The 20065-nt window shown below is 42.2% G+C and overlaps 1 protein-coding gene across 3 annotated transcripts in view; it reads left to right on the forward strand.

Moving 5' to 3' along the window:
- PDSS2 (decaprenyl diphosphate synthase subunit 2) overlaps positions 1–20065 on the forward strand; it is a 349455-nt gene that overhangs the window by 325511 nt on the left and 3879 nt on the right. For all 3 annotated transcript variants that reach the window (XM_033939273.1, XM_033939274.1, XM_033939276.1), the window contains exons 7-8: positions 4171–4302; positions 13766–13801. In XM_033939273.1, coding sequence (XP_033795164.1) covers positions 4171–4302; positions 13766–13801 — 168 coding nt within the window. The remainder of the gene's footprint in view (positions 1–4170; positions 4303–13765; positions 13802–20065) is intronic.

Here is a 20065-nt window from a genome sequence, read left to right on the forward strand (position 1 = left end):
GCAGGCAGTGATACAAAAACAACAGACACCCAACCGATTGCAGTGTTCCGCCATCTCTCTCCCTCCATCTCACCTTAAATGTAGAGTATGCCGGCTTTCTTTTTCTCCCAGCCGCACGTGCGGGTGCTCATTTGTTCAATATTCTCCTCTGACGCAACCGGAAACAGGAAGTTGTAAGAGAGGAGAAGATTGATCAACTCGAGCAGCCGCGCAAGCGCGGCTTTTTGAACGCGTGCGGCTGGGCGAAAAAGAAAGCCGGCATACTCTACATCAGTGTTTTTCAACCTTTTTACACCCGTGAACCAGCAGAAATAAAAGAATTATTTTGTGGACCGGCAAACTACTAGGACTAAAATTTTAAAAGCCTGTTTCCGCCCCATCTCCGCAAGCTCGGTCACCTAAGAACATAAGAACTGCCATCTCCGGATCAGACCCATGGTCCATCTAGTCCGGCGATCCGCACACGCGGAGGCCCTATCAGGTATATACCTGATGTAGTTTTAGTCACCCATAACCCTCTATGCCTCTCGTAAGGAGATGTGCATCTAATTTGCCTTTGAATCCTAACACAGTGGATTCCTTAATAACCTCAGTAACTATAGAAAAATAGACAAATATAGTGCAAAATATAGACAGCAGATATAACTTCTCAAAACTGACACATTTTGATCACTAAATTGAAAATAAAATCATTTTTCCCACCTTTGCTGTCTGGTGATTGATTTCATGAGTCTCTGGTTGCGTTTCCTTCTGTCTGTGTATCCTTTCTTTCATTTCTTTCTTTCTGCACTCAGGCCCAATAATTGTCCCTTTCTATTCCCTCCCTCTTTCCTTCCTATGTCCTTAGTGCCCCCGGTGCTTCCTTCCCATGTCTTTAGTGCCCCCAGTGCCTCCTTCCCATATCCTTAGTGCCCCTTCCTGTCTTTAGTGCCCCCAATGCCTCCTTCCCATGTCTTTAGTGCCCCAGTGCCTCCTTCCCATGTCCTTAGTGCCCCTTCCTGTCTTTAGTGCCCCAGTGCCTCCTTCCCATGTCCTTAGTGCCCCTTCCTGTCTTTAGTGCCCCCAGTGCCTCCTTCCCATGTCTTTAGTGCCCCTTTCAGTCTTTAGTGCCCCCAGTGCCTCCTTCCCATGTCTTTAGTGCCCCTAGTGCCTCCTTCCTATGTCCCTCTCACTGCCTTCCACACTTTGTCCCACCCCCACCCCCGAATCCTGCCTGTCTACTTTTCTCCTTCCCTAGCCAAAGCCAGCCTGCTGCCTCCCTGACGCTCAAAAAAAATAAAAAAAAGCCTCCTTCCTTTTCCCATGCTCTTACCGCCATGCTCATGCTGCAGCTACTAAAGCCGATAGGAAGTCTTTCCGACTCAATTATGAAGTCGGAGAGGATGTTCTGGGCCAGCCAGGCAGCGATTGGCTGGCCCAGAACGTCCTCTCCGACGTCAGAATTGCCTGAGCATGCATGAGCATGGCGGTAAGAGCAGGGGAAAAGGAAGGAGGCTTTTTTTTTTTTTTTTGCATGGACTGGCAGAAATTCAATCGGCAGTAAGGAGGGAGGGAGGGAGATGGCGAGATCCTTGATTGCCTCACTGCGGGGACAAGTCCATTCACCGCTCCACAGGGCGGTGAATGGCCTTGTCCCCGTCCCGCAGAGGCCACTATTTTTTCTTCCCCGTTTTGGCGGGTTACCTGCGGCTAAATGTGGCTAGCCGCGGGTAACCCACTACCGTGTCATTCTCTAATCTCAATCTGTATACTTTGGAGTAAAGGTGGGAGAGGGGAGATATGATAGAGACGTTTAAATACCTACGTAATGTAAATGAATCATCTCATTTGAAAGGAAACTCTGCAAAGAGAAGGAGTAGGATGAAGTTAAGATGTGATAGGCTCCGGAGTAGTGCTGCCCGACTCAGGGGGAAAAAAATCTATTTGATTTAGCCTATTGAATCAATTTTTTTTATTCAATTCGATTCGATTTTCCTGCACAATTGGGTGGGGATTTTTTCCAAACATCCTGGTGGGTTTAATTTTATAGTCTCTTCACCCCTTTTATAGCCTCTTCACTCCATTTTGCCCTCTCCTACCCACACTGGCGCTGTGGTGTAAACAAACAAACAAAAAAGACTTTTCCTCTCTGTTAAATCCTAGCTCACGTTTGCGGTCTAACACCAGCTCTGGCAGGATACACTTTTCAAATCTGACATATTGTAATCACAAAACAGAAAATAAAATTATTTTATCTACCTTTTGTTGTCTGGTCATTATTCTAATCTTGTCTGTCCCAGGCTCTGGTTGTCTTCTGATAACTTGGTTGCCAGGGTCTCCTTCTTTCTCTGTGCTAACCATCAATCTTCTATCTCTGTCCTCCCCTTCCTTCTCCTGGAGGCCTGGCATCTTTCCTTTTTTTCGTCTCCATCCACAGATCCACCTTTTCTCAACTACCCTTTCATCCAGCATCTCTCCCTCCTTCTCCACCACCCCAGGGTCCACCATCTCTCCCTTTCTGTTCCTTTCATCCCTAAATTCCATTGTCCACCATCTCTCTCCCTCTCCTCTGTTTTTAGACCCATTATTTCTTCCCCCCCCCAAGTCCGGCATATGCATGTCTCTTTGAACCCCAATTCCCTCCCTTCCTCCGTGCATTTCTACACCAGGGCCCCTTCCCCTGAAGGACTGTTCCCCCTGAAGGCCTGCACCCCCCCTGAAGGCCTACACCCCACCTGAAGGCCTGCACCCTACCCTGAAGGCCTGCACCCCCCTTGAAGGCCTGCCTGTACCTCCCGAAAGCGTGCCTGTACCCCCTGAAGGCCTGCACCCCACCCCTAAAGGCCTGCACCCCACATCTGAAGGCCTGTCTGTCCTTCCTGAAGGCCTGCACACCCCTGAAGGCCTGCACCCCCCCTGATGGCCTGCACCCCACATCTGAAGGCCTGTCTGTCCTTCCTGAAGGCCTGCACACCCCTGAAGGCCTGCACCCCCCCCTGATGGCCTGCACCCCACCCCTGAAGGCCTGCCTGTCCCCTCTGAAGGCCTACATCCCCACCCCTGAAGGCCTGCCTGTCCTGGCTTAAGGCTTGCACCCCCTCCCCCTCCCCCCCCCGGAAGTCCTGCGTGTTCCCCCTCGCACAAAAAATCGGCCTCCTGATTCGGTGACTGACCCTCCCCCCCTAAAGCAGGAGCGGCAGCGCTGCCTCTTACTGGCCGGCCGCTGCCTCTCCTGCTTTAGAGGGCGAGTGGGGAGGGTCAGTCAGGAAGTGCTGGTGTCTGGCCTCCCCCCTGGCCCCCAGGCATCAATTTACCTAATTTCAGCAGCCTGAATAGGATCGCTGGTGCTAGCAATCTTTGCAAACTGCCATAGGTCTTCGGAGCTGTTTCCTCTGCCTCTGACATCAGAGGAGGGGCGGGACCACGGCAGAGAGAAGACAGCTCCGAAGACCTATGGCAGCTTGCAAAGATCGCTAGCACTAGCAATCCTAAGCAGGCTGCTGAAATTAGGTAAATTGATGCCTGGGGGCCAGGGGGGAGGCCAGACACCAGCACTTCCTGACTGACCCTCCCCACTCGCCCTCTAAAGCAGGAGCGGCAGCGGCCGGCCAGTAAGAGGCAGCGCTGCCGCTCCTGCTTTAGGGGGGGAGGGTCAGTCACCAAATTGGGAGGCCGATTTTTTGTCGATGTATCACCCAAAGTGAATCGTGAATCGGGCAGCACTACTGTGAAGATTAACAGAAAAGAGATTATGCAGGTAAGAACCTAATCTTTCATTACACCACTGATCCAGGAATGATTCATCATCCATAACATCCCAGAAGTTCCTGAAGTGCTGCAGGCTATCTGACAAAGGGCCCCTCATTTCACTATTTCTTCTTCAGGTGTGGCCAAAAGCAAGATGTGCATGTAAAATACTCTTACTTGCAAATAAGACTCATAAAATGACCTATTAATATAAACACTTGTTTATTAATAACTGTATATTTTTTTAGTCCCAGTTTTGCTGTTCTCTGCAAAGTAATCTGCTGAGTTCTAGAACTCATTGATTTTGTATAGATGAATCCATAACCTGTGTCAATTCAGGCATCAAACAGTCCTGAATTTGTTAATTGGTTACAACAAAAAGACCTCAAGAAGTCTTGGGTAGCTTAAATTCCTTGTTGTAATGAATTGCTTAATCCTTTGCAGCTGAACTCTGACCTCCAGCCTTTCATTAAAGAAAATGCCATCAACACTTCAGCTTTCTGCCTCAATTCTGCTCCTGTGGTTTTGCATCAAGAATTCCTTGGAAGAGAGGCATGGATTCAGCAGATAAAAGAGGTAAGACTTCAGGTGAACCAGGCTGGATACAGTTAACTGCACCTCAAGCACACGTGTTTTAAGAAAGACGCAATATTACAAAGGAGCAGTCCCAGCAAATGTGAAGCATACCTCACAGGACTGCTGCAACTTGTCTCCGATATCTTGACAATTAAATACTTGAAAGGTATTAATAAATTAACAGATATTTTTCAGTGACAGGGAAGCAAAAGTAGAGGACATGAATTAAGGCTGCAGGGTGGTAGACATAGGAATAATTCATACTTTTTCACAAATTCTACTGCTCCCTATTCAAAGCCCTAAATGGAAACGGACCAAGCTATCTGAGCAACCGCCTAATCAGGAAAAACACATCCAGACCAAGGAGAACTCATGCACACTTTACCCCCCCTCCAATCAAAGGTATACAAAGCAAAAAAAATATACGACAGACTATTAGCCACCAGAGCAGCGAAACTAGACCGCCACCTCTCCAATCTGCTGACTATTCAAGAAATTTGTCAAATGATCTAACTAAACCTGATCGACCCTCCACAGATCCCGATGCATACTACATCTATTAACCATGTATTCTCCCTGGAAATGCCCAGGCCAACTGGAAATGCCCAGGCCGCCTAGAACTGAAAGGTATTGGCGGGATAGAAGACACCAAGATAAGGAAGGACGGTAGATGCCTGACATACGAAGTGTATTCAGTAATTTATCTACCTGAGTATGAAAGAAATTAGCAGTGTGTTGCAACAAGTCTGTGCATGTTGTGACACATCTCAAGGTTACTCATGCACAGTTGCAGCTCAGTGCGAGTCTAACATTCCAAGAGACAGGATGTCAGGAGAGTCCTCATATGACTCAAATAAGAAACTGCTAGATTTGGAGCATGGTTCAGTGATAAAAATTCTTACAAAAGAAGAGAAAAGGCCAAAGGAGATCCATGAACACATGACTGCAGTTTATGGTGAGCTTACCCCATCATCCTACAAAGTAAAATTTTGGAGCAAGCAGTTTGTGGGGTAGAGATTCCATTGAAGATGACCTTTACACTGGACGGCAGCTTCCACAGAAATGTGCAAGAAAGTCAAGGATTTAATTTTGTCAGACAGACGAATTAAGGATTCCTGAATAGCTGAAGAAATGGGCATCTCAGCAGCTACCGTTTGGAAAATAATTCATGAAAAGTTGGGCATGTCCAAGGTTAGTGCAAGATGGGTGCCAAGAAGGCCACAAGGCTCCAGTGCTATCAGGAGAACTTGGAGATGCTCCATGAAGACCAAGTGAATTTATTTCATTGTTTGGTGACTGGAGATGAGACTTGGATCTATCACAGAGATCCTGAGTCCAAAATGGAGTCAATGCAGTGGAAGCACAAGTCCTCCCTCAACCAAAAAAAGCTCAAGACAGAAAAATCTGCAGGCAAAGTCATGGCAATTGTCTTCTGGGATGATGAAGGGCTTTTGCTTTTAGAGTTCATACCACACAAGACAACCATGACCGGTGAGAGTTACGCCAACACAATGATCTCTTTGTGGGATCAATCAAAGAGAAAAGATGAGAAAAGCTCACAACAGGCGTGCTGCTTCTTCATGACAATGCACTGGTGCATATGTCACGACAATCACAGGCTGCCGTCTGAGAATGTGGGTTTCAGCAGCTCAACCATCCACCCTGCAGTCCTGACTTGGCTCCCTCAGATTATTTCCTGTAACAAGTTTTGAAGAAATATCTCCATAGATAGCGGTTTTTAAAAGATGAAGACATCAAGGACGCTGTGATGTCCTGGTTTGAAGGTCAAACAGAAGAATTCTTTTCAAAGGGGTTAAAGAAATTTAAGGAAAAGTAGATGAAGAATATGCAGCTGTCGGGATTATATTGAAAAATAAAGCAAAAATATTTTGAAAACTCTTTTCTTTCCTACTGGGGTAGATAAATTATTGCATGCCGCTCGTACCTTCTCCATAGGTGCCAGTTCTGTAGGTGACCAAGCACCCCTAATATTTTTGAGACTTCACATGACCAGGGCTGGCATGCAGTCTGGGCATCTCTTCACCTTCTGTCCTTCTCCCTTCCTTCCCGGTCTCCTTTCAGTCTTCTTTTTTGGAGGAGCCCTGGCATAACAGCCATTCTAACAAGCTGCTGGCACTGCCCCGAAACTTACAAGATTTCGTTAAATGATTCAACTTCTACAGCTTACACAAGTGAACATGGAATCCTCCAAGGCTCTATCCTATTGCCACTACTTTTCAACATCTTTCTTTCCCTGCTTTTGACACTATGCCAATCTATTGGCTTCACAACATTCGCCTCTGCAGATGACATACAGCTGCTACATACATTGGATTCTGGCAACATTAACGAAATACTAAAAATAAATCAAAAACTTGAGCAAATCAAGACATGGCTAGATGAAAACATGTTAGCACTAAATGTGGACAAAACTAAAACATTTTTATTCCCATGGAAGGAAAGACTTAACCTAATTAGTCCAATTGTCATTAACAATAGTCCCTTACAACACGTAACGTCAATAAAAATTTGTGGGAGTTATCTTTGATAAGAAATTCTCATATCATGAGTGCACTAGCAATGTAGTCAGATCTTGTTTTTACAAACTCCAACTGATCCGATCAATCTCAAAATTTCTGGAACCCAAATCCTTGAATGTCTTAATTCATGCTCTGGTGTTATCAAAGTTAAATTACTATAATTCATTGTTTTTGTTTTTGTTTTTTTTTTAAAGCAACTTTTATTATTTTTATAAGAAAAATGTACAAATATTAAATAAAACAAGAAGCAAATCATATGTACAAAACAATAAATACAAATACAGGTATTAAGTAAAACAAGAAATAGATCATATGTACAAGTCATTATGTGTGTGTGTGTGTGTATATATATATATATATATATATATATACATACACATACAATGTATATACATAAAATGTATATATAAAAAAAAAATGATATATACATAAAATGTATATATTAAATGAATAAGGTTGACCAGCACATATTTTGTCAGCATATGATACACAGCAATCATATTAAAATATAATGGAACTTTCAAGAAGTATCATCAGTTAAATAAATTTAGAATAGTAATATATTATGAAATTCTGTTTGACAGTGGTCTAAAGCGCAATAAGTTTGTACCGGGCTCCATATTTTGAAGAATGTGCTAGTGGAATGATGTTTTCCTGCAATTACACTTTCATATTTGTTAGTAATACATAATGTTTCACCATGCCATGAACTCTACCTTGGATAGATTCTTCCAACAGTGCAAAATGTTTTTAATGGCCTCTGAAAGGGGTTGCGTGAGGCCCTGTTGTCCTAAAACAATAATTTTGAGATTTAACGGCTCTTGGATCATTAATATAGTGGAAATGGTATTCCAAACTATTTCCCAATAAATCTTGAGCTTGGAACATTGAAATATCATATGAGGCAATGTACCCACAGATTTCTCACATGACCAACATAGATTAGAAACTTTATGCGAGAATTTAGCAATCTTCTGTGGAGTCCAGTGAGTCTGATGTAAAAAAAAATATATTGATTGGAGTACTGAAGCAAAACAAGTTGATTTAAATAGTCTTGTCCATACCACTTACCATACTTTATCATTTGTGGATATATCTAAATCAGGTTGCCAGAGACTCATCAGCGTTGATACAGATATCGGTAATGCTCGACACAGTAATCCATACCATTTAGAGGCAACGCCTTTGAGAGGAGTGATAGTAATACTTTGGTGTAGAAGGTCAGGCGTAGACTTTAATTTATTTAAATCTGGAAATGCGCTAGCACATTGCTTTAGTTGCATCCATTTAGTATACTGGTTAGTTGTAGACTATATTTATTATAAATTTCCTCAAACGACTTCATTTGATTGGCTATTAAGCTTCTTTTAATTTAATTTTCATTTAACTGCTTGATTGACAAACAAGGAATATAGTACTGGGATTTTTTTGATTTTTTTTTTTAAGTTGCTGCAACCACACTTTCTTCTCTGAAAAATCGATATTTCCTATAGTGATAGAGATCAGCATTGCTCAACACAGCTTACTTTTCTAAAACACCACTCATATCTCTACGTCAACTGCCCCTCCATTGTGGTTAAACCCGCTTACAAATGCATCCTTGCTGGAGTTCAACATTCATATGCCAAGAACATACTTTAAGGTGACAACCACAGAGGGACAAATTCTGTTCTTGTAACTTAATTCTTGTTACACTAAGGTGACTCTTGCTGAGTTGAGCTGAGGAGCCATGGCTGCTCCTTAGAATTGGAGGGAGTCTACTGCTCTTTAAACCTATTTGTGTAAGAAAAGTCACTTATTACAAAATAATATATAAGACTTTATAATTTGTAAACATAAGAAGATTTATTATAGCATTAATTTATTTATTGTACTATTCATAAGCTTTCTAATAGACTAAGTAGATTGTAAAATAATATAAAAGATTTTAGAACTTACAAACATATAGATACTTATTCTAGAATTGCTTATTATAATAGGATTAATAGGTGATGGGTTGCCCCAGACTACAAGATGTTCAGAAAAGAAATAAAAACTATACTCTTCAAGAAATTCCTGAAACAGTCCTAACATCATATATACCGTCCTTCCTCCCTCTTCCCGCCACACTGAAACTACCGGACTTCTCTTTACCTCTCTAGAAATGACAAATAATCTTCCATTGTAACCCACTGTGTATAATTCTTTTGTAATTTGCCTTGAACCGCAAGGTAATGGCGGAATAGAAATCTCTAATGTAATGTAATATAATTGTTTAAAGGAATAACTAAAAAAAAATAAATAAATAAGGTGCCTTCAAATAATTCAAAATGCAGCAATAAAAATTATTTTGAATGCCAAAAAAATATGATCATGTCTGTCCGCTTCTAAAGAGAACTCACTGGCTACCTGTTGTACATAGAATAGATTATAAGATATGCCTGTTAATGCATAAAACGATTAAGGCAAAAACACCTGAATTCATATACAATCTATTAATACCATACACACGGTTACACACGCTACAATCTATCGACCAGCAATTATTATCTGTACCTTTGTTAAAAATAATTGGGACAAGACGCTCTGTCACAGCTCCACAGCTGTAGAACACTCTTCCCTAAGAACTAAGAGAAGAACAACAATTAGACCATGTTAAAGGGAAATTGAAAGGCCATCTGTTTAAAGATGCATTTTAGACATAACCTTGAAGCTACTTAATGTCGCTATACTAAAAGAAAGAACCTATTTTCTGTCATCTAACCCCCTATCCTTGAATGTTCTTCTTATCTCAACAATTGTAGTTCCACCCCGTCTACCCTCATGTTTCGGTATGACTGTTAAGTCTGATGTTATATTTATAAATTTTATCCCTGTATAATTTTATTTTTGTATTTCGCCTAGAAATCTTGAATAGACGATTATATCAAATTTTAATAAACTTGAAACGTAAAAGTATGCATGACAGAATACCCTAAAGTAGCACTCACGCAGCACAGCACCCCCAAGCAAATTAGTTATTGCCCTAATGTTACTCAGCAAATTCCAATGATCCAAACATAATTTAAGGTCCCTTGCCCAACCCATCCTAATCCCCTGAAAGTCTTTGTCATGCTCAAATAAATACAGAACCTTATGAAGAGCCGAAACAGATATATCTGAGTCCTAAATGTCTTTTGACTATGTTGTCCCATATACAGTTGGATGAGTTCATGCCACAAGGACTTAATAATTAAGCTGACAATATGCAAAGGTATCTCCCCATCGAGGACCCATTTTCTCTCAAATACCATCAAGAGATATCATATCTCTCTCCTCCGTAAGGATGTGCTCTAACAGGATAAATCCTTGTTATTCCCATTCTAAAAACACGGGGTTATCCAACTCAGGCGGAAAGGTTAGGTTCCCCCGTATAGACAATTGATCTGTTACCAGTGGGTCAACTTCCATATGGCATGCAAAGAACCTTCACACCTCCCTCATAGGTCTAAGTAAACACATTTTTGCAAGCTCAAAGTGTAATAAGGATTGCAAACAATAAGGGGCATAAAAAGCAGATTCCATCATGATTAGGGTAAATTGTTGCTCATCCATCATCCATTCTTTGAAATGTCTCAGCAAGCACGATGTATTATAAAGGTTAAAGTTAGGAATACCCAGCCGCCACCGCCCACCCCTTCTCCAATTGCCAAGAAGAAGGGTCTATTAGATCTTTGGTTTACACTGGATCCAGCAAAACTGGGACAAAAATTGATCTAAACTCCTAAGATCCTTCTTCAGCAGTTTAAGCAGCAGCATTTGTAACATATACAGCCATTACAGGAAAACCACCATTTTAATCAGTGCTATTCTACCAATAAGCGATAAGGGTAAATCTCCATCCTTAAAATTGACTCTTTGTAGCCTCCATAAGGTGTGTAACCTTTAAAAAATATAAGGACTCAGTGGAGGCTAGCAATTGAATCCCCAAATAATGCAAAGAACGTACGCAGGTAGGGCTGGTCTCAAAGCACTAGTCTTTGACCTAGGAGCTGCCACGGGAGCGTACTGCTGGGCACAATGGACCACTGGTCTGACCCAGCAGCAGCAATTCTTATGTTCATAAAATTTTCTTCTCCTCCAAAGATGGTAAAGCCTCAGATTTTAATAAGTTTTAAGTGCAGACTCGTAAAATCTCCATATTCAGTGAAATTTTCTGTGAGCGCTTTCAAAGATCTATAAGGATTAGTAAGATGGACCAATATTTATTTATTTATTTAAGTATTTATATACCATTTATAGTCTAAGTGGTTTACATTCAGATACTCAAGTATTTTTTCCCTGTCTGTCCTGGTGTGCTCACACTCTTATCTAATGTACCTGGGACAATGGGGGGATTAAGTGACTTGCCTGCAAAGGCACCAGCTTAAAGCAAACATCACCAATCCGCACTCCTTGAATATCTGGGTTAGTATATATATCCTGAAGAAGAGGGTCCAAAGAAAGGACAAACAGTAGAAGTGATAAGGGGCACTCTTGTCATATACCCTGACAGATCTGAAATAGGTTGGACCGCAGTCTGTTAACCAAGAGACTTGCTCTAGGAGAAGTTTTTATCATTGACACAAAGCGTCCAGAAAAACCATATTTATCTAGAATACCATATAGATAGTCCCAGTGAACACAGTCAAACATTTCTCAGCTTTAGTTCAAAGTTGATTAACAGTGAAGAATTGCCCTTCCAAGCTCGATGTTCCAAGGATGTTAATATTTTCCTCAAACTCTTGGCTAATGATCTATTTCTAACGAACCCTACTTGGGAGTCATGTTTAATTGCAGGAAATATTCTTGCCAGCCGATTGGCCATGACCTTGGCTAAGAGTTTTACCTCATGGTTTTAATAGTGAAATAGGTCAGCATGAATTCATTAGAAAGTACAATGATTTAACAACATTAATATGGTCTGGCATCGCTTCTTCATTAACAATGATGTTAAGCATATTAGTAATAGGTATCACAATATATGCTTTCGTAAGTTTGTAAAATTCTGCCCTGAAACCATCCATTCCAGGAGCTTATAAACATGGGCTTTGCCTTTGGCTAACTCTACTTCTGCTTCCTGGATAGACGCATTTAAAATATCCATTTGAGGCTGGGTGAGCTGAGGCAGCTCAAGGCCATCCAGATACTGAGTGCCAAGTAAGCTATCTTCTGGAGAGTTTTAATTAAAATTTTGATTAAACGCAAATCAAAATTTCTAAGTGTTTTACAAGTTATATTAAAAGGAGGGAGACAGAACTCAACAAAATGCATCACACATTGTTTTGTCACTGCGGTGGTTCTCATAATCTCAATATTTTCCAACATCCTTTCTTTCTTGAAATCAAATGTGCTAACAAATGAACACTTTTCTGGCCATGTTTATAAAATTCATATTTATAATATGCCATAGTTTTGAGTGTTCTCTGATGGAGGTCTTCATTCAGGGCTACTTAGAGTGCTATCAAAGATCTTTTATGAGTTGAGCTGGGAGTGTGTCCAAATCTTTGCCCGGCACTTCAAAGCTGCTTAGTCAGATAAAGAATTTCCTTATCTCGCATTTTCCGCTTGGCTTGTATTGACAATAATCGCCTCCTAGAGCACTGCTTTAGTCGCTTCCCAATATAAAACAGGGTCACCCTCATGGATAGATCTTATTATATATTTGGTAATCCTTTCAGCTACTGTTTGTTGTAGAAATTGTGAAATTTAGGATGTTTACCTAACCATTGATAACACTGTTGTCTCCCATCGAGTCTCTTCCAGTCCAGCCCCCTAAATGTTTTAAAACATTCCTTATCCAGGGCGAGTTGCATATGAGCATACAAAATAAGACATAAATATTTGTCGTACAAATCAATACAAAAACACACTATATCAAATTACATACTTACATAGAAAATCAAATTGCATATGACATACACATCGCATCAACAACTAATATCATTTAAGGCAAAACCTGCTGAAACCCTAACATACGTCAAAATATAAAATTATATAAGGCAAACAAGATGCCTCAATGGCAGACATCATTATGCCATATAAAACAGACCAGACCATTGAACACCTCCGTGACTCAGCATTCAACAGTCATCACTCCTTCACCCTCAACCAAACTCAGATCCTATATTTCATTTTACAGAACAGATGTCTTTTCAGCATTTTCCTAAAGTTCTGTAGATTTTGCTGTTGGTGAATGTATCCAGGAAGGTTGTTCCACTCTCTAGGGCCGATGCAGTGAAAGATACTGTTTCTGGAAGAGGAAAGCCTTAAATCCCGCACAGATGGAACAGACAGATCGCAATGCTCAATTGAGCAAAGCAGTCGAGCTGGCTCATGCAGCAAGATGTCCTGACAAGGTGTTTAGGGACCAACTTCTGTAAGCACAGGAAAACATTTACGAAAAGCTTGTTACGTATCTTGTCCCTTACTTTCAGCCAATACAACCTTATAAAATATTCTGTTACATGCTCCCGTCTGTCCAATTTAAATAGAGAGTGTACCACTGAATTCTGGGCCACCTGAAGTGCACCCAAAACTAAGTCTGGTACTCCCAAGAGCAACAGACTGCAATAGTCTATAGCAGTGGTCCCCAACCCTGTCCTGGAGGACCACCAGGCCAATCAGGTTTTCAGGCTAGCCCTAATGAATATGCATGAGAGAGATTTCCATATAATGGAAGTAACAGGCATGCAAATGTGCTCTATGCATATTCATTAGGGCTAGCCTTAAAACCCGACTGGCCTGGTGGTCCTCCAGGACAGGGTTGGGGACCACTGGTCTATACAGTATAATGTATGGTTGGTATCTTTTTTCATAACTTTTCTTGTGAGAAGGTCCATCCTTTGCTTTTCCTCTCCTCTTTTGTAGTCTTAAAGGTGTATTTTCAGCTATTTTCTGACATCTTTGTTCTTTTCCCTCCCAAGGCACAACTGAAAGGATGCTTACTTGACTTTGCTAAGGTGAGTATAATTTCATGAAATTGACCATTTTGACCAATTGTAATGTGCTCCAAGAGAAAGAGGGGGCCAAACCTCACTAAAGTGGATTTGATATACTGCCTTTCCATAGTACAGCTAAAGTGGTTTAGATCTACCAAACTTATCGTTTCTATCATGCTACCAGATGGACACAGCACCGTACATATGAGATAAATTCTATAAATGGCGCCTCAAAAAATCAGTGCTGAGAAAGTGCTATTCTAGAAACAGCACTTAAAGCTAAGCACGGTTTATAGAATAATGCTTATGCCTGGGAACTGCTTCCTTATTCTTTAACTTCTCACGTAACTTCCATTTCAACAGCCCATCTTTAGACTCGCATGCAAAATTTACTTGTAATTAATTCTGATTGCTTGTTGAATTGCCAATTATTGACGCTAATTAGCTTGTTCAATTAAGAACATAAGAATAGTCTTACTGGATCAGACCAATGGTCCATCAAGCCCAGTAACCCGTTCTCACAGTGGCCAATCCAGGTCCCTAGTACCTGGCCAAAACCCAAGGAGTAGCAACATTCCATGCTACCAATACAGGACAAGCAGTAGCTTCCTCATGTCTTCTCAATAACAAACTATAGACTTTTCCTCCAGGAACTTGTCCAAACCTATTTTTAAAACCAGCTATGCTATCTGCTCTTACCACATCCTCTGGCAATGCATTCCAGAGCTTAACTATTCTCTGAGTGAAAAAAATTTTCTCCTATTGGTTTTAAAAGTATTTCTGTGTAACTTCATCAAGTGTTCCCTAGTCTTTGTAATTTTTGATGGAGTGAAAAATCGATCCACTTGTACACGTTCTACTCCACTCAGGATTTTGTAGACTTCAATCCTATCTCCCCTCAGCCGTCTTTTTTCCAAGCTGAAGAGCCCTAACCGTTTTAGTCTTGCTTCGTACGAGAGGAGTTCCATCCCCTTTACCATCTTGGTCGCTCTTCTTTGAACCTTTTCTAGTGCTACTATATCTTTCTTGAGATAAGGAGACCAGAATTCAACGTAATACTCCAAATGAGGTTGCACTATGGAGTGATACAGGGGCATTATGACATTCTTAGTTTTGTTAACCATCCCTTTTTAAATAATTTCCAGCATCCTGTTTGCTTTTTTGGCTGCCACCACACATTGGGCAGAAGGTTTCATCGTTTTGTCTACAATGACACCCAGATCCTTTTCTTGGGCACTAACCCCCAAGGTGGACCCTAGCATCCAGTAACTATGATTCAGGTTATTTTTCCCAATATGCATCACTTTTAATTTTTCCACATTAAATTTCATCTGCCACTTGGACACCCAGTCTTCCAATTTCCTAAGGTCCACCTGCAATTTTTCACAATCTGCATGCGTTTTAACAACTTTGAACATTTTAGTGTCATCAGCAAATTTAATCACCTCACTCATCATTCCAATTTCCAGATCATTTATAAATAAGTTAAATAGCACCGGTCCCAGTACAGATCCCTGAGGCACTCCACTGTTTACTCTCCTCCACACACAATTTTCTGTGCATTTTATAAAATTATGGGAATATGCAGGTACTTCCTCTGTCCTAGTGGACTTATAATTTAAGTTTTCTACCTGGGGCAATGAAGAATTACAATATGTACTCGAATATAAACCGAAGCAACCTTTTCCCCCCCAAAAAAAATTAGAAAAAAAGGTTGACTGGAATATAAATCGGGGGGGGGGGGGGAGGGTTGGTTAATTTTCAAATGCAGTGTCTTACCTTGTCCTGACCTGCCAGGCTCTCCTCCTGCTCCAACTTCTCTAAAAAGATACGGGGAGTGGGGGGGGGTCAGAGGATGGGGGTGGGGTTTCAGGGGACTTCAGGTAACAGGAGGAAGTGGACATCCCTCCTGCCTTTTTTTCAGGGGAAGGGAGGGGATGTTTGGGGGAGGTGCCTGGCGCGGGAGTAGGCATCCTTCCTTCCATTTCGCTGCCGCATGGGGGGATGGAGTCATCATGGCAGGAGGGAATGGGCATCCCTTCTGCCATTTTTTCTTGCAGGGGAGGTGGGTCAGCATGGCAGGAGGAAGTGGACATTCCTCCTGCTGTTTTCATTGGTGCAGGGGGGGGGGGGTGTTGGTTCCCAATGCCAGTTCATTGGGGAGGGCTGTCATCAGCGGGCGGGAAGTTCTTTTTTGGGGCTGATATTGTGCATGTGTAATATGCACAACATCTATGCTCATAAAAAAAAAAAAAAAAAGTTACATAGGTGAGCAATTGGTCTAGACCAGTTGCTTTTTTTGGATTGCTGAAAACGATCACTTTTTTAGTGCATCGGGAAGCCATGTTAGGGCATCAGTTGTTCTACTAGTTTACATGGCATTTTAATATTAATCAGCTTATTTGCATGAGCTGTCATGCAGAAAACCAGGTTTTCTGCATCGGGTTGGCAAATGCAATGATCACTAAAGCTCTTAAAACAGGTTTAGTTCATCTGGTCCTTGGTGAGCTGGTTTGTCTTGGTGTCATCAGATGACATCATCTGCTTCTGTGCCTGACTCCATCTTACTTGTTGACAGAAAATTGTTTGAAGCATGAATGAAGCACTGACAGATGAATAGGAGATCTTCAAAGCCCTAGGCAGATGTCACCCCGACACATGTAAGACATGAATATAGCATGGTAGAGGGTGACCAAAGATGAATCTGCAGCAGAATTTTGCCATTCAGTTTAAGCTATGTTGCCCCCCTGACCACAAGCTTCACCCTCACACCACCCACAGGCTGTCCCCAAGTCTGTCTTAGAAGCCATGATAATCTAGTGGCCTCTTCGATGCGGAATGAGACTTGGGAATGATCATTAGCGAAGACATGAAGACTGCCAATCAAGTGGAGAAAGCTTCATCCAAGGCTAGACAAATCATGGGTTGTATCCGTAGAAGTTTCGTCAGCCGTAAGCCCAAGGTCATAATGCCGTTGTACAGATCCATGGTGAGACCCCATCTGGAATACTGTGTACAATTCTGGAGGCCACATTACCAAAAGGATGTGCAGATAATTGAGTCGGTTCAGCGAATGGCCACCAGGATGGTCTCAGGACTCAAGGATCTCCCATATGAGGAACGGCTGGGTAAGTTGCAGCTTTACTCACTCGAGGAACGCAGAGAGAGGGGAGACATGATCGAGACATTCAAATATATCATGGGCCGTATCAAGGTGGAAGAAGATATCTTCTTTCTTAAAGGACCCAAGGCAACAAGAGGGCATCCGCTGAAAATCAGGGGCGGGAAATTTCATGGCGACACCAGAAAATATTTCTTCACCAAAAGGGTGGTTGACCACTGGAATAATCTTCCACTACAGGTAATTAAGGCCAGCAGCATGCCAGATATTAAGAAAAGATGGGATTGGCATGTAGGATCTCTTCATGGAGTTAGGAGGTGGGTCACTAATGTGGGCAGACTAGATGGGCCGTAGCCCTTTTCTGCCGTCATTTTCTATGTTTCTATGAAGTGATCCCGAATCGCTCCTGCCCATGCTAGCTCCACAGAATCTCGAAGAAGGCAGGAACCAGCAGGCCTCGAGCATGCTCAGACACTCAAGGCCCCGCTCTGGAGCAGCATAGTGGTTACAGGCTTATACATTACATTAGGGACTTCTATTCTGCCTATACCTTGCAGTTCAAGGCGGCAGCTTTCTTGAGCACCAATAGGTAAGTGCTCACTGATAATGCAGTGTACAAAGCTCTGGTGTTTTCCAATTAAAGCCTGGAACCTTGCAAAGGAGTATTCATGTCAACAATTAACAGTGCCAAATCATACTGTGGATCTCAACCCATTCCTATCTCGCATGAAGATTATGAAAACGAGGCTGTCAAATATTGAGAACCTTAGAGAAGGGCCTGGGACCTCCCGGAATAAGTTTGTTATCTAGGCTAGCTACAATTCATTTGCAAGAGGATATTTCAGCATCCTTACTGCCCACTCTTGGAGCAGGATATGAGATTAACAATATGAAATGCACTTGAGCATAGAATTGTTAAATTTGAAATGCTGTTTAAAAATATACTACCTGCATACATTTGGGCTCAGAACTGTATATTTTAGTTCCCAAGATGGGTGATTTTCCAAACATTCCTTGCCTCTTTAGGGAGGGCAATTACAGTTTATTTTAAGTTAGCCCAGCCCCAAATAACTTAGAAGTCCATAGAGTCCTGTGATGAAGGAAGTACATAGATTGAAGAGTAGAGGCAGAAGATAAGGGGAGAGTGTTACGCAGTGGTTAAAGCTACAGCCTCAGCACCCTGAGGTTGTGGGTTCCAATCCACGTTGCTCCTTGTGACCCTGGGTAAGTCACTTAATCCCCCCATTGCCCCAGGTACATTAGATAGATTGTGAGCTCACCAAGATAGACAGGGGAAAATGCTTGAGTATCTGAATAAATTCATGTAGCTCTCCTGGAAGAACAGTATAGAAACTGAATAAATAAATAGTGTGACAAGTTTCAGCCTCTGATAAGCAGAGCTGGTATTGTGACATCATAATGCCTCATTCCACCAATAAGAGCCAACCTCATCAGTGATGTCACAATGGCTTGATTGTCCTATACTTGGCTCAATTTTGCTACATTTTGATTTCTAGAGTGATGCAGTGGTTAAAGCTACAGCCTCCGCACGCTGAGGTCATGGGTTCAACCCCACGCTGCTCCTTGTGACCCTGGGCAAGTCACTTAATCCCCCCATTGCCCCAGGTACATTAGATAGATTGTGAGCCCACCGGGACAGACAGGGGAAAATGCTTGAGGACCTGAATAAATTCATGTGAACTGTTTTGAGCTCCCCTGGGAGAATGGTAGAGAAAATTGAATAAATAAATCAGATCATAAACTAGAAGGACTCTTAGTCTGACCCAGTACAGCAACAATCATATTCTTATATATTTTTTTTTCCTGGGCCACAAACACTTATAAACAGAAACAGATATCGGGGCGAGGCTACCACAGTGGCATGGAGCTTTCCGAAATGCAGGTCTCAAGTTATCACGTTTTCATTCCTGGCTGCTGTCCATTGCTGCATTTTCCTAAATATTCAAAAATCAGTTGTTTACATTAAAAAAGAATCTCCCTATATTCACTTGCCAAATGAAAATCCTGAATTTTAATTTGATTAAATTAGAGCCTTGTAGGGTGGGCTGCAATGAATCAAATGCAATCGCTGCATCGTGGGAAGTGGGGCTTTCCTTTCAGACTCTGGTGCTTAAATCCGATTTTGCTTCTGCAGCCATTGAACCAATTCAGCCGAGATCTGGACCCAGTAAAAGCCTCTTCAGCTGTCAGACACTGGAGTACAAAGCCCAGCTATGGAACAATGGAAATTTTTTCTTGGACTTTGGGGGGGGGGGTTAGAGAGGCTGCTCTGTGTATCTCCTGCGGAGCAAGTTGCCATGACGACCAGTAATGGTCTTCACAGAGAGGACCTCTGGCCAATTGGAATTCATGATCCATGGGGTGGGGGGGAAGGCTGGGTTAAAGTACAGTTCTATTCCCCCCCCCACCTCAAACTTACCGCCCCTTGTCAAGAGGGGAGGCTTCGATAGCATCCTTCATTGTCCTCTAGTGACTGCTTCACTGCCCACACAGCTGTGTTTGTAGAAATGAGACTGCCTTCCATCCGCTGCAACTGTGCTGTCACATGCTCCACCTCAGAGGTGGCTGCGTTGTTTCTGAAATGCCAGAACCGAAAAATTGTGGCTATTTTTTCAATTTAATTTCTTTATATACTGCCTGATATGGTAGCAGAATACATTCACTACAGATGACGGAGGGCTGCAGTGATAGTTGATCCAGGCTTTCCTGGTTCTCTGCCTGCTGCTCTAACCATTAGGCTAATCCTTGTGTGTATTCAAGTTGCTACTGTTCCCTCAGTGTGTCCGTTTACCCATCAGAAATTGCTTAGGTCTGTGACTGACTCTGCTCTACTCCTCCACATTGCCCCTCCACCCCAGAGCTGGCTACTTGATTCTTCAAAGCCCGTTGACTTGAGTAAAAGGTGCCCATTAAAGCAAACACACATTCTTATACCAATTTACCCCAGCTCCAAGGTGCACATGCTGGTGTATTTTTTTCTATTACTGAGCAAAGCCTGTGTTGCGGGGAAGAGAAGTATCCCGCAGGATTGGCTCTTGCCCTGATGCCTGGCACCAGAAAGCAGCATTTCATAGCTTACTGATGCTACAAGCTCAGGACGCCTGTCATACCTTTAAGAGAAAGTGACAACTTTGGAAGGTGGG

This window comes from Geotrypetes seraphini, chromosome 3 (genome assembly GCF_902459505.1).
Source record: "Geotrypetes seraphini chromosome 3, aGeoSer1.1, whole genome shotgun sequence".
Classification (NCBI taxonomy): Eukaryota; Metazoa; Chordata; class Amphibia; order Gymnophiona; family Dermophiidae; genus Geotrypetes; species Geotrypetes seraphini.